The sequence below is a fragment of the Carlito syrichta genome, unplaced genomic scaffold, assembly GCF_000164805.1.
Source record: "Carlito syrichta isolate Samal-C Ts95f unplaced genomic scaffold, Tarsius_syrichta-2.0.1 Scaffold302083, whole genome shotgun sequence".
NCBI lineage: Eukaryota > Metazoa > Chordata > Mammalia > Primates > Tarsiidae > Carlito > Carlito syrichta.
In genome coordinates, this window is record NW_007246179.1 from 162,279 (window position 1) to 177,833 (window position 15,555).

At 46.3% G+C, this 15,555-nt stretch overlaps 1 protein-coding gene across 2 annotated transcripts in view; it reads right to left on the reverse strand.

Annotated features, from left to right (window-relative positions):
- Positions 1 to 15,555, reverse strand: part of PPP2R1A (protein phosphatase 2 scaffold subunit Aalpha) — a 40,381-nt gene that overhangs the window by 2,860 nt on the left and 21,966 nt on the right. For both annotated transcript variants that reach the window (XM_008056022.1, XM_021711347.1), the window contains 10 exons: positions 11,103 to 11,335; positions 10,478 to 10,625; positions 10,202 to 10,357; positions 8,003 to 8,117; positions 7,826 to 7,896; positions 7,221 to 7,355; positions 4,633 to 4,806; positions 4,291 to 4,351; positions 3,087 to 3,241; positions 2,134 to 2,276 (listed from right to left, as the gene is read on the reverse strand). In XM_008056022.1, the coding sequence (XP_008054213.1) occupies positions 2,134 to 2,276; positions 3,087 to 3,241; positions 4,291 to 4,351; positions 4,633 to 4,806; positions 7,221 to 7,355; positions 7,826 to 7,896; positions 8,003 to 8,117; positions 10,202 to 10,357; positions 10,478 to 10,625; positions 11,103 to 11,335 (1,391 nt within the window). The remainder of the gene's footprint in view (positions 1 to 2,133; positions 2,277 to 3,086; positions 3,242 to 4,290; positions 4,352 to 4,632; positions 4,807 to 7,220; positions 7,356 to 7,825; positions 7,897 to 8,002; positions 8,118 to 10,201; positions 10,358 to 10,477; positions 10,626 to 11,102; positions 11,336 to 15,555) is intronic.

Below are 15,555 nucleotides of genomic sequence, written 5' to 3' on the forward strand. Positions count from 1 at the left end.
CCGGCTAATTTTTTGATTTATTGTAGAGATGAGGTCTCACCAAGTTGCCCAGGCAGGTGTCGAACCCGCGGGTTCAGGCAATCCACTCACCTCAGCCTCCCAAGGCACGGGATTACAGGCTGAGCCACCGAGTCCAGCTAACCATAAATAATCTTTACACAGAAATAAATACTCCTTTCTCTCGGATGTAGATCAGGAGTGGAAGAGCTATTTCTCAGGGGTATGTATAACTAGATGCACTAAATTCCACCAATTTTCAGAGTGATTGGACCCTAAATTTCCAGTCCCACCTACGAACAATGAGAGTTTCAGCCATTCTGTCTTCATCAACATTTGCACCATTGAGTCTTGTCATTCTGAAGCATGTGCAATGATACTTCATTGAGCTTTAATTTGCTTTTTCCTGAAAGTAAATGATGTTAAACACCTTGTCATATGCTTATTGGCTATCTGCAGATCCACTTTTTCAAGTGCCTGTTAAGTCTTTTTGCCCATCTCTTTCTAAAAGTTTCCTTGTCTTTCTGATCTATAAGCAAATATTCTGGTTAAATCCTTTCTTAGAAATATAGGTATACTGCAAATACCTTCTCCCAGTCAGGAAGTTGCATTTTATTCTCAAAATGTTGTCTTTTGATGAAGAGTTCTTATTTTTACTGAAGGCCAACTTACCAATCATTTCCTTTGGTTTGCTATTTAACAAATCAGTGCTTACCTTAAGTCATGAAGGTAAGTCTCCTAATTTTCTTCTAGAAGCTTTTTCTTTCTGGTTCTGGACTATCATCAAGTCAACTTGCTTATGTACTGAGGCAGTACATTTTTGGAAAATACATACATTTCCCCTAATGAACTACATTGGTACCTCCTGTATATATGTGTGAGTCTGTTTCTGTGCATTTGATTTGGTTTCATTGGTTATTCAAATATTCCACTGGCTAATACTTCATTATTTTCATTACTATGGCAACATACGTCTTGGTATCTGGTAGCACAAGTTGCTCAACTTTGTTCATTAAAATTGTTGTGGCTAAATTCAGATCTTTACATTATTCTATTATCTCCAGAATCAACCTGCCAATTTTTTTCTAAAAAGAATCTGCTGCTAGCCGGGCTCGGTGGCTCACCCTGTAATCCCGCGCCTTTAGGAGACTGAGGTGAGTGGGTTGCCTGAGCCCGTGGGTTCGAGACCTGCCTGGGCAGGTGAGACCTCATCTCTACAATAAATAAAAAAAAAAATTAGCCAGGCGTGGTAGCACGCGCCTGTAATTCCGGCTACTCAGAAGGCTGAGGCGGAAGGATCGCTGGAGCCCAGCAGGTCGAGGCTGCGGTGGCCGGGAGCAGCCATTGCACTCCAGTCTGGGCGACAGAGTGAGACTCCAACTCAAAAAAAAAAAAAGAATCGATGCCTCAGCCGGGCACAGTGGCTCATGTCTATAATCCCAGCACTTTGGGAAGTGAGAGGATTGCCTGAGCCCACAGGTTCTAGACCAGCCTGGGCAACTTGTAAAGATCTCATCGCTACAGTAAATCAAAAAATTAGCCAAGTGTGGTGGTGCATACCTCTAGTTTCAGCCACTTAGAAGGCTGAGGTGGAAGAATCATCTGAGCTCAGCAGGTAGAGGCTGCGGTGGCTGTGAGTATGCCACTGCACTCCAGCCTGGGCAACAGAGTGAGACTCCAACTCAAAAAAAAAAAAAGAATCTGCTGAGATTTAATGGACTTACATTGAATCTAGAGATGAATGTGGGGAACTGTATCACCCATGAATAATTTCTTCTTTAATTTCTCAGAGCAATGTTTTACAGTTTTCAATAGAAGTGTTACATATCTTCCATTAAACTTATTTCTGGCTAATTAATGTTTTGGTGCAATTATACACTATATATACATACATTAAAAAATTAGTTAATTTTTCATTTCTAATGATTTGTTACTAGTCCCCTACCTCCTTTTCCATTCTATGAGTGCCCATTCCAAAATGAGAAAACAGACACAGGAAAGGAGAAGGAACATGACAAGGTCATACAGCAAAGAACAGTGTCAGGCCTCTAATCCTGGTGGCTCTATCTTTAGAGGCCAGATTAAGGTGCCCAGAAAAACCCCCTGCTGGTGTGTGAGGAAGTATCCAGGCCTCACCTGTTGTCGAGGATGGGCCCTATCTTCTGCAGGGACTTGGCCACATTGAAGCGGACATTGGCAACAGGGTCCCCAGCCATGCGCAGGACTGTGGGCAGCATGTGCTTGGTGGTGATGTCCTGTCCACAGACCTCAGACAGCACCTGGAAGCATGAGTGGCAGGGGTGAGTATTCAAAGTGCCTGGCTAATTCCTATTCCTGGTCCTCTGACCAGGCCACCTCAGTGATCATCAGGCCCTTGGGGGAAACTGAACAAGGAGGACTCTGAGATCAGTTTACCCACCTTGCGAGTAGTTTATCCTCCTGAATCTCCCAACTCCTCTAACACCCTCCTAACACCAAGTCTCCATTCTGGTGTGTCCCAGTATCTCTAACATCAGATTTCCGTTCATTATTCTGGGGTTGGGCCTTGATTCCTTTTTTTTTTTCATGCCCAGGAAGAATGAGGGACACAGATAGCCGGAAAGTGTTGATTCCTAACCCCAGGATCCCTCCTTAGTGCAGTGGTCTCCAAAGCATGGGAATAAATTAATTGAAAGATTAAGTGGTTGGGCAATTTCCCCAGGGTCCACAGCCAGAATTTAAAAGTAGGTCTGATCTAGAGCATGCATACTTAACCACTGAGTCATAATAAATATATGCATATATTTCACAGGGAAGTAAAGGGGTGCTCATAAAGCTTCAAAGATCACTGCTCCAACAGATCAAGTTTCTTTGGCCCTGGGTCTCCCACCATGCAAGCCCCCAGCCCCAGAGGCCCTATGACCCTTATACCCTGAGAGCTCCAACCCCTGGCCTACAGTTTCCCCAAGGACTCATCCCTGTAATCGGAGATCCCCACCATTTATCCATTCCCAAGCCAGGTGTCTCCCTTTGGGACCCTCCACCATCCTTCCTCTCCTGGGTACTCCAGTTCCCCAGGTATTGGCCAGCAGGCAGGTGGGAGTGCTCACATTGATGCAAAAGAGTGTAGTCATGCGATGCAGGTAGTTGGGGTCTCCAGACATGGCCAAGACCTTAGGGATGATAGTGGCATGGGCCCATTCCTTCCCAAACTTCTCCACCAGCTTCTTCAGGTTGCTGGTGGCCGCCTCGCGGATGGCATAGACTGCAGAGGAGTGAGGGTGAGAGAGATGGTCATTTGGAGGTCAAGGACTTATTGTGAGCAGAGAGTTAACAGTCTTACTCGCCACTGCTCACTAAGCAGCCCCTCTGTGCCAGGTCAAAAGGAGCCAATCAACTCCAGCCAATGAGGAATAAAGGGTTATATGCTACAGTTAGTAAGTGTTTCCATACAGTATCTTTTCAACCACTCCGAGAGAGGTTCCATTATTAACTTCATTTTACAGTTGGGCAAACTGAGGCACCAACAAGTGATCTGCCTAAGCAAATTATTTAGTGCTTAGTACTTCAAACAGTGCCTAATAGAGAAAAATGATAACTTTTATTTTTATTTTATTTTATTTTTGAGTTGGAGTCTCACTCTGTCACCCAGATTGGAGTGCAGTGGCTGCTCCCAGGCACTGCAACCCCGACCTGCTGGGCTCCAGAGATCCTTCCGTCTCAACCTTCCAAGTAGCTGGAACTACAGGCACACGCTACCACGCCCGGCTAATTTTTTGATTTATTGTAGAGAAGAGGTCTTGCCAAGTTGCCTAGGCGGGTCTCGAACCTACGGGCTCAGGCAATCCACTCACCTCAGCCTCCCAAAGCGCGGGATTACAGGCTGAGCCACCGAGCCTGGCTGATAACTTTTATTTTTTTACCACTCTTAGTGAAAAACATGAGTAATTCTCACAATGGCCATGGGAGACTGGGATAAAAAGCACCATATTTCCAAGGATGACTGTGAGGCTGAAAGAGGGCAAGTGATTTGACTGAGCTTTGACAGCCAGGAGGGTGCAATTCAAGTCCAGGTCTGTCTGCTTGGTGGCCCTCTAACTCTCCATTATCTAGGCACTCCCTGGGTGATCTGCTAGGTCCTCCTCCTACTTAACACTTCTCTAGGATACCAACATGCAAGGAAGCCGGTCTATATGGGCATCTGATGGCATGGGGAGGGACTCCAGCCTCCTCTACTGCCCCCAATGGACCAGTCAAGCCATCCATCCTTATTGGAGCTCCAACCTCTTCCTGCTGTCTGCTGGAGGTACTCACCATGATCCACAAGCCAGGCCATGCATAAGGAGTTAAGTTTCTCGTCAAAGAACTCCACCCCCTACAGGAGAAAAGGAGGTAAGGAATCAAGGGAGAGTGGGTGGGAGAGTGCCAGCAACACCCATGGAAGAAAGCGGACACTTCTCCACTTCACCTGAGGTGCTGCTCCCTTCCCTCCTCTCTTGTTGCATTCTCTTTATCTGTTAAGGCCCTATTTCCTGGATCCCTTTCTCCGACTCCCAGGCAGCCACAGCCTCCAGACCCCAAAGCCCCCAGCCTCCCCATGACAGTACACCGTACACTGAGCCCTGGCACTCCACTTCCCCAGATCTCCCCATTTACCAGCTGTCCAGCCAGCAGGGGCATGTACTCGATGATGGCCAGCCGCACGCGCCACTTGGCATCCTCAGCCAACTCCACGATGGCAGGGAGCAGAGACTGGGACAGCTGCCGGATGCCGATCACCTCGTTCACACAGTCCAAGTTTGAGATGATGTTCAGTCGCACCTCAGGGCACTGCGGAGAGGACAGGAGGGCTCGTACTACACAAGGCAGCCAGGCCAGGGTCAAAAGAGCTCAACTGCATCTACTTCATATAATGGACATCTCCCGAGAGTCTGCTACTGCCCAAGCCTGGCTCCCGGCCCTGAGGGCATATTAAAGGAACATACAAGGTATGCAGCATGGATAGTTAAGCAGCTTTTAAAACCTTATAATGGCACCATATGAAATGTTTATCCATTTTGAAAGAACTTGTAGGAATCACAGTAGGAAAACACAGTACCCTGTCATGCAGACATAATTCTAATGATGGCTCTACTGTTTGCTAATCCTCTGACAAGGGTTCCTTTCTGGGTAACAGTCTGACACACAAGGAAACACCCATCTCTTCCCAGAGGGTGGCTAAAGCCATTAGAATAAAATGCCTGTCACGCAGTCTGACACACACACAAGGGGTTAACATGTAGAAGCTTATTCTTGTCATCTCTACTTTTCTATTTTCTATGCTAGTCCTTGAGCTCACTAAGGAGCCCATCTCCTTCATCCTTATGTCTCCAGTACCCAGCAGAGTCTCTGGCCCTTAGTACATGCTCAGTACATGTCTGCTGAAAGAAAAAAAGAAGGAATGAAGAAATACTTTTTGAACTGCATCTGACTACCAGTATTATGGGCTCTGATTCACAGTATCAGTGTGCATAGAGACACATACCACGTACTTCCATAATGCATGTGAAGAAATTAATAAGAAAAGGAACATCAACAAAATTAAGTTCCTTGTGATTCAAAACAAGAGCCCTACTGGACCTTGCTCTACATTGTGCATTCCTGGATAGCAGACCTCATAAGTTACTTCTTTCTACATCTCCCTCAGGAGCTGTGGGATGAAGAAGCAACACTGAAATAAATCAATGATCTAAGTCAGTATCTGTGCAGTAAGGGGTTAACTCAGCAGGTCTACACTACTCAAATTCTGCACATTCCAAAGACAGGACTGGTCCCTGACCAGCTCCTGCATAGTGACCTCTAAGCCTGGTAAGTGTCTTTGTTTACCTAGGGCCTTGGGACCTGTGATTAATTAATGGTAGGATCCTTGAGCCATATGGTATCAGCCTAACCACTGTAGGGGCTAGAGACAAAAATAAGTAAGGTCAGCCATGCAGGCATTTCATGCCTGTGTGACCAAACCCTAGTGAATATCCTGGATGTCAAGGTTCAGGAGAGACTCCCTTGTTGGTGACATTCCATGTGTCTTGTCACACATCTTGCTGGGATAATTAAGCACTGTCCATGTAACTACACTGGGAGAAGGTAATTGGAAACTTGCAACTGGTCTCTCTCCTATGTACCTTTTTTCTTTGCTGATTTTAATCTGCATCTTTTCACTGTAATCAATAGGAACTGTGAGTACAACAGATTTCCTGAGTTCTGCAGATTATTCTAGCAAATCCTTGAACCTGAGGGTAGACTTGGGGACCCAGACACAGCAAGCAATGAATACAAATATAGGGAATTACTGGAAGGACAAGGAAACCTCATTTGGCACCCTCAAAGTGAAATTACCCAAGAGGCCTCCAACAAATCCCTTGTAAAAACGTCTAAGCTCCTCTTTATCAAAATAACAATCAGTATTTGCAAGCTAGACTAAAGGCTAAAAAATAAATCTCAAAACCAGCACAAATCCCTCCTTATGCTGTATTAATTAATTTCTTCTGAAAGCCTAGAATACTTAGGGAAAAGGTACAAATTGTCTCTGCGTCCAGGTGGTCATAAATCTGTTCCTTTCACTTTTCTGTTACATTCCTTTAAATAGTCCACTAAACACAGTTGCTTCAAATGTTTGTGAAACATCGTTCATATACATTACATAAACTGGCATAAATAATTCAACTGTGAGTTTACTTAGCTTCTCATGAAAGGGACATTGTATCTAATGTTTACAAAAGGCTCCACTGTCATAATGATATCAGGAGAGCCATCCCAGTGTTCTCTTCCTTCTAAAGCAAAACGAATAAAATGATTTCCACCACCAGTTTTGTCCTCAAACTCGAACCTAATAAAATTATTTTGGATTTGTTCTTCCTTCGCTTCCATAAACGATGGCTCTCTGAACCTGATCCCAAAGAGTACTCTGAAGATAAACTCTCCTTAGGAAAAAAAAAGTCATAAATAAGAGCTTTTTACCCATTCTTTCTCTAAAGACAGATATCAGGAGTGGGAACTGTCTATGTCCACCATCCTAACCCCAGTTTGGGAAACTGAGTTAATCTGCATGTGTACATGTCAGAATCTACAACTAGGTAATGTAATGAAAGTGCTCCATTAGAGCTAAAAGATGACTCAGATAAACTGGGCAGACCAAGATGTGGTCAGATTCAAGGGTGTGGAGTGTGCAAACCCAGAGCTGACATCTCTCCCTCTTGATACTTTACCTCATCCTTCAGCTGAGCCAGGAAGAGGGGCAAGAGGTGCTCGATGGTGTTGTCTTTGCCCAAGATGGGAGAGAGGCCCATAATGACAGAGGCCAGGGCTGACTTGACGTGTTGGTTGGCGTCTGACACCAGCTCCTGGAGGGAGAAGGGAGGAGCAGGCACCGGGGTCAGGGCAACCCCTGTAGCCACAAGTGGCCAAGCAGATGCCAAGTCCTAAGAAGTTGTGAGACAACAGCCTGCTTCTGCCCCTTCACTCATGCAGCAGGGGATGGTTAGGGTACACGGGGAATTGCCATTCCTTATGGCCCACCTACTTAGAGTCAAATGACCCCTACTCTCAGCAGTCCCCACCCCAATCCTAAAGCTCTGTGGATGAGGGGATTCGTGACCGCTGAAGTTCCGAGAAGCACTCCCCTGTCAAGGTCAGCCCCAAGCCTCAGGTTTTTTTCTGCAGTCAGGACCCCCAACTGCTTTATATCCAAGAGCTGCTTGGTCCCTGAGGGTTGGAAACCTAGTTTTCATTGGGCTGTCCCTAAAGCCTAGTCTCCACCTCCTCTTTTTGGCAGACTAAGATCTGCTCCATTCCTTTCATCAAATTCCATTACCTTGATGCAGGGCAAGATCTGGGTCATGATCACATTCTCCCGACAGTCAGCTGAGAGATTTTCACAGAACTCTGTGGGGGTGAGAGGAAGAAAAGGGAGGTGAGACCTGGCATCCCAGTTCCACTGCTGGACCCTGGACATCACCCAACTTGCTGTGTTCTGGTCGCCAGCACCAACCTTTGACCTTGTGGGAGGCTGCGGCCCTCACCTCGGCCTCACAGTCCTTCATCAGGTTCTGGAAGGCAGGGACAAGGTCTGTCTTGGTGATCTCAGGCCCCACTGCTTTCTGGAGCTGTAGATAGGAAGAAGGTGGGAAGAGTGAGAGGGTCCAGCAAGTATTCTGGACTAATGAGGCTGACATCAAAGTAAAGAGACCAGCCAGGCCTGGTGGCTCAGCCTGTAATCCCGTGCTTTGGGAGGCTGAGGTGAGTGGACTGCCTGAGCCTGCGGGTTCGAGACCCGCCTGGGCAACTTGGCGAGACCTCATCTCTACAATAAATAAAAAAATCAGCTGGGCATGGTAGCATATGCCTGTAATTCTGGCTACTTAGAAGGTTGAGGTGGAAGGATCGCCGGAGCCCAGCAGGTCGAGGCTGCGGTGGCCGGGAGTGGCCACTGCACTCCAGCCTGGGTGACAGAGTGAGACTCCAACTTAAAAAATAAAATAAAATAAAATAACAAAGTAAAGAGATGATAATCAGAGGCCAGGGCACAGGCCTTGGAATCACTCCTAAGGTCTAATCCCAGAACCATGGCGTGACCCCATGAAGGCTCTTCAGGTCTCTGAGCCTCTTTTTCCTCAGAAGCAAAATGAGGACCACAAGGGCATCTACCTCATAGTGTTTTTGCATTAAAAATAACAATAGATTTCCTTATCGCTCAGACTACTTGGAGTTGGTTTTTCTGCCACCTGATTCCAAAATATTCTAATGCTATAGTGGCTCCCACTCTGATTCATATATACGTCTATATTTTTAAAAGATTTGTTACCAAAAGCATGTATTACTTTTATAATTAAAATAAAGCAATAAATATTGATGGGGAAGAAGGTGCAGTAGGTCCTGCCTGACTCATGACATGAGGCAAGGAAAGGGGCATGGGTCCTGCTGCAAAGCTGATTCCTGAAGTTCTGGCAAAAAGCAGGATGGTTCATTACTAAGAAGGGAACAAACAAGCAAAAACCTTGCAGGGTACCTCATGTTATCTTGGGCAAATATTGCCTTTTATTAATATTATAAGTATTTATTGAGAGGCTATTGTGTGCCAAGAACTGCTATAACAACCTAGAATTCCTGCCCTCAGAGAGTTATTATTCTAAGACCCAGTGTGATCCAGTTTATGCTGCTCAAGAGACAAGGACGGGCAGACCCGCCCTTAACTGTGGTGCTGGGCCTCCCAGGCACCTCCACATCTGCAGAGTCATGGTTCTTGAACATTTTCACAGTGAAACCAGATGGTCCAGGGAAACAGTATTCTAAGGCTCTGTGTCCTTCTGGTGAATGCCATTGCAAATAAGCATAACCCCAGAAAAAGGGGCACAGGGTGGGGCAGTCTCAAGGACTCTCTGACCTGACCCTGCCCATCTCTCCTGCCTTCTCATCCACTGGGCTCCAAGATCCAGGCCTGAGCATTCCTGCATGCAGTTGCTCTCACCTCCCAGGTTCTTTGTTCTCTTGCTGGAACAGTTTCTATCTTAGCTCTCACCCACTCTTCTTCTAGAATCAAGCAGAACAACAACATCTCCTCTCCTCAGCACTGCTAAGCCCCACATATGTCTGTCTGTCCCATACCTGTGACACTTTATGATCACATTTTCCTCTATCTACGTTGACCTTTCCCTTTAGATTGCCTGGCTCCTTGAAGGGCAGAAATATGACAAATTAACTGTACCCCAATGACCAGCAAACAGCTAGTGCTCAACAAACATGTTTGTGAGATGAAGAAATCTGGATCCCCATGGAAGAAAGAGACCTGGGATCTTGTCTCCATTCTTCCTAGCTTGTGGTGTCACCCTGACCAGTTAATTGAACTTTTTGTGCTGTGGCTTCACTTTTGCAAAAGGAGAGCTCGATTGTGTCAGAAACACCCCACACGTGCTACGCTACTCTTCTCTGCCCCTGTGACCCTGTCCTCCTCGAAGTCTAAACCTGGCCCCAGAATCCTTCTCAACACAGCACTTCAAGTTGCCACATCAATCAACCAGGATTCGCATGTAAAGCGAGATACAATGGGATGCCTGCACAGACCTTGTTGTTCAAACACCCAATGGTTCTGCTGGCCTAATGAAAAACCACAGCTTCTAAACACCCGGCCCCTTCCCCTCTGAGGGCCTCAGTGCCTCCACCTGCAGGACAATGTCAACCGTCCCTCACATACCTCTGTGAACTTGTCAGCCACCATGTAGCGGACACGCCAGGACTTGTCTTCAGCAGCCTGGCGCAGGGTGGGCATCACCAGGGCCTCCAGATCCTCTTGGGGCAGAAGCTGGGCAATGTTCACACAGGCCTCCACTGCCAGCAACCGCACTGAGTCCTGGGAGAGGATTAGAGGAGGGAGGGTAGCAGAGGCACCACTGAGCTCAGGGATTCTCTTTCAGAGCCAGGGTCCACCAGAGGGAGGAGCCAGCAGACAGGGCCAGGGCGCAGAACCCACCTGCTCATCAGAGGCCAGGTTGGAAAACATGGGGATGATCTCACTCTTGACGTTGTCCAGCTCCAGCACCTTGGCGAACTCCCCCAGCTTGGAGGCTGCGGCCCGCCGCACCATGGGGGTGTCATCTGAGCACAGGTTCCGGAAGTACCTGGGAGTCAGGGATGTGGCTTAGAAGAAGGACTCAGGATTCCAGTATGCTTAGGGCCTGTGCTTGATGCTCAGTAGTTTGAGGAGTGGAAAAGGAGGAGACTGAAAACTGAGATGGTATATCTGCGAGGGTTCTGGACCTGGGACAACTGAGAATATCAGACATCATTTTATGAATGTTCTTAAGTGCCAGATGTTGCTAAAATCAGTGATAATCCCTTTAAATCCTCACAATAACCAATGGGAGGGAGAAACTATCATCACTTTATTTCCTAAGTGAGCAAGAGGTAGAGCCAGATAAATTTGCACCTAGTTGTGGCCAGAGGCTACACTCTTGAGGTTGGGTAGTACAGTGGGAGTGGGAGCTAGGGCTTGGGGGTATTTGAGCCCTGGGGAGACCAATGGGGGGCTGAGACTTTAGAGAAGGGGATTAAGCTAAGGGGAGGACATTGGGGTTCCCAAGAGGGCAGAGACTCACTGTCGAAGTTCCGCTTTGACAGCACTGGACACTCGGGGGTAGCAGACAGAGAAGAGGCCACAGGCTGAGGTGCGGGAGGTGAACCAGTCACCACCCGCCAGCCGTTTCACCAGCGGCACAAAGTGGGCCTCCAGATCAGAGGGTGAGTGCTCGTGCGAGATGGCCCTCAAGGACTCCACTGCCTTGTCTCGTACTACCGTCTCCTCCACCGTGGCCAGTGACTCCAGGGGTGGCTATGGCAAAAACACAGGTCACTGGACATCTCCCTCTCCACCATCCCCGGCCCTGGAACACCACCCTGTGCCTCCTCATGGGCTCATCTCCTCAAAGAAACCTTCCCCGTCACCCCACTCCAGCCTTCACCCAGTGTGGTCTTTGAAGGAGTTTTGCTGGAGTCCATGAACCTTAGAATTACACATATAATGTGCAGAAAGGAAAAAACCAAACAGCTCCATTAAAAAGTGGGCAAAAGACATTTCTCAAAAGAAGTCACACAAGCAGCCAACAGATACAGAAAAAAATGCTCAGCCTCACTAATCATCAGAGAAATGCAAATCAAAACTACACTGAGATACCACCTAACTCCAGTAAGAATGGCCATCATTAGTAAGACAAAAAAACAACAGACGCTGCAAGGCTGCAGAGAAAAGGGAACACTTCTACACTGTTGGTGAGAATGCAAACTAGTTCAATCTCTATGGAAAACAGTGTGGCGATTCCTAAAAGAGCTAGAAATTGACCTTCCATATGACCTAGCAATCCTGCTTCTGGAAATGTACCCAGAGGAACTTAAATCATTCTCCATAAATATATCTGCACACACACGCTTACTGCAGCACTATTTATAATAGCAAAAACATGGAACCAGCTGTGCTGCCCAATGAAACTGGATTGAATAAAAAAAAAAAGTACATATACACAATGGAATATTACACAGTCATAAAGAAGAACAAAATTATGGACTTTGCAGCAACTTGGATGGAATTATCAAGTCTGTAATACTCAGTGCTTTATCAAGAAACAAAGAACAGAGTACCACATGTTCTCACTCATAAGTGGACCCTGAACATTTACCATAATACTATAAGAAAGGGATTGGCAGTAGCTGGAAAATGCCAGGGGATGGAGGAAGGGGGGTCCTATAACATCAATAAGCGTACCTGATCTCAAACCAGGTGAAGTGGGAAACAAAGGAAGGCCCAAACTTTACCTGTACGATGACCACTTGTATACTTAATCCTGAATTATACCCCATATCGTTAAAATAAAAATTTTTTAAAAAGAATTATATATGTCACTTTCTGAGGAGAGGGCCCCACCTGTCATTAGCTTCTCAAAGTGCAATTATCACTACAATGAAACATCTACTTACTACATGCTCTAAGCAGAGCTACCGAGTCACACAACTCCAGGGATGTTTGTTCTACCTCACCACATCCTATGAAGCAGGTCTTGTTTTTGAAGAAAGCAGTCCTCATTTTAAAGAAAAGGAAACTGAGGCACAGAGAAGTTACATAACTTGCCCATGCTAGTAAGAACTATAAGTCAGGAACAAAAACCAGGCAATTGACTTGAGCTTCCAAATGAAAAGTCCAGTTGTAGTCACAGCCACAGCTCCAGTGGTTATAATATCAAGAAGTGACATTTCTGGGGGGCCCTGAGGCTCAATACTGCTCACTTGTGTGTGGGCCTGGAATGGTTGTGTTTCTTCAGGGACACCGACTGGCTCTCCACTGTGTTCCCAGAGCCCAGCAACATTCCCAGCACAGGGCAGGAACTCAGCAATTATTGGCATACCAAAGGGAGACTCAGTGTATCCCAGTATGTTCAAATAGGAGTGTGAAGTCTGAAATCCAACTTGGCCTGACAGGTATTTAAGGCAGAAAGAAATCATACAGGGCCCTGACAAGTGAGAGAATAAAGCCATAAGCAAAAGGGATGGGTGGGGATTGGGGACAGGAAAAAGTAGGAACTGTGGCAAACTGGAGATCATGTGGTCCAGTTGGAGAGGACCTGTTCCCATCTCCATCAACTGTCACTATGGGAAACGCAGGTGGAAAAAGCAAATCTGGTTTTCTAAATGCACTCCAAAAGCCCCAGAGTCTACATGTGAAAAGCCTCATTTAACACGAGCTATACAGATGTATCTTGAAGACATTATGCTAAGGGAAATAAGCCAATAGTCATAAAAGGACAAATATTTTGGACGCCAGTGATAAGGTACCTAGAACAGCCCAACTCATAGAGACAGAAAGGAGAATGTGGCTGCCAGGGGCTGGGGGAGGACCAATGGGCAGTTGGTGTTCAATGGATACAGCATTTCAGTTTGGGAAGATGGAAAGCTCTGGAGATGGACAGTGGCATTGATAACTACACAATGTTAATGTACTTAATACTATTACTACAATAAAAATAAATAAAAACAACAAAAACAATTTTTTAATTTCATTTTTAAAAGGTTGGCAATGAATGATCCCCCCAAAAAGTAATGCTATGCAAGTCAGTGTAAGGTTCCTGCAATCGGACCTTATACTCTCATGAGGTTTCAGATTCACGACGGGAGTGTGACTATAGGTGTGGAGTTACTGGGGTACTGCAGGGACTGGGTTCCTCTTGATCATTTCTGTTTTCCCAGAATACAGGAAAGGAATACAGGAGGCCCTCAGTCAATACTCGCCAAGTGACTGAAGATAGAACTTACAGTAACCTGTTACAACAGAGACTTGAGGGTCGAGACTGAGCAGTAGTTATGTGACAACCCTTCTTTTCCCCAGTGAGTGGTACTGCAGAAAGTGGTTGTCAAAGTATGGTCCCTGACCACTTGAAGCAGGATAACCCAGGAGGGCTATTTCAGCATGGACTCAAAGAATCAGAATATCGGGGGCAGGGCCCAGGAAGGTACATGTTTAGCTGCAAGTGATGCTTTCACAGTGAAGACTCACTGCTGTGAGGCTCTCTGTGAAGTCTGGAGGGCAGAGGTTCTCCAACCTCAGTCTACAGAGGGTTGGGGGTGAGGTATAAAACTTCTAAAACCCTATGTACTTTTATGAGGAGAGGGTCCAGCAATTTCGACAGATTTTCAAAGGGATCCACAAAATTCCAAGAGGTTTTTTGTTTGTTTGTTTTTAACTTTTAAATTTTTTTTATTTTAAAATTGTGGGGTATAATTCAGGGTTAGGTATAAAAATTCTAAGAGTTAAAGCTGGGCTCAGTGGCTCAGCCTGTAATCCCAGCGCTTTGGGAGGCTGAGGCAAGAGACCCGTCTGGGCAACTTGGCGAGATCTCATCTCTACAATAAAATAAAAAATTAGCCAGGCGTGATAGTGCATGCCTGTAGTTCCAGCTACAGAAGGCTGAGGCAGAAGGATTGCTGGAGCCCAGCAGGTCGAGGCCAAAGTGGCTGGGAGCAGCCACTGCACTCCAGTCTGAGTGACAGACTTCAACTCAAAAAAAATTTCAAGAGTTAAGAGCTGGTGATACAAAAATGTTCCTCACACTACAACTACACAGGCCCAGATGTAATTAATTCCATTTCATCACTGTTGAGAAGGAGGGTTAGGAGCAGACCTAGTGTATCTCTGGGTTTCCAAGGCCTAGAGACCTTGTTCAATTTCTGTATAATGAAAAAACTGCCAATAGCCATGTTTCATTTGTCATAACTTGCTGAAATCCAGATAAACTACCACCTCATCCAGGAAGTCTTCCCCGAAAACCTCCTGTCACATCTAAACCAGGCTAGATGCCTCCTCTGGGTTCTAAGGGGCCCCCTGCCTCCCTCGTTTACAGTTCTGACCAATCTGGAGCCCTATGAGGCTAGTACAGAGGACTGGCTAACAATCTGCCTCCTCCCAGCATGAGCAATTCACTTGAATTGAATGACCAGCCTGTGCCTCAGGTTCCTCACCTATGCAACAGGGCCAACACCAGTGCACAACTGTGTAAGGCAACTGTAACGTGCACTGAGGGCATTGAGTGAGTACCAGTTATTCTGATATGATTTACATCTGGGTTGCTAGCACAGCCTGGTCCACAGAGGACCTTGTGATATGTCTGTTGGCTGCTGCGAACATCATGGACATCTGTCTCAGCAGTCACAAGGAACTGATTCCCAAAAGGAAACATGGGTTGACTATGGTTTCCCTCACTAAGAATGTTCTGTGGGGAGAACCTGACCTGGCAGCAAACGGATCCCTGGGTTCCAGCCCCAGGTCCACCCAAGTCTAAATCCTGAGCCCATTTGCAGGACCTGGGTCCCCTTGTTGAAGTCTTGGGGCTTCAGAAAAACAGTGTTTTCTGCTCTTAAGTGCTCAGAGAAGCTACTGAAAGCTATGGATTCTCTCCTCAGAAATTCTAACAAATACCAGGGTTACAGACAATTTTGTGAAATTCAAGGTACTCTTTCAGGCTGACCCAAAAACTTCATCATGTTCATGTTAATCCCCGTTCTGTGTAA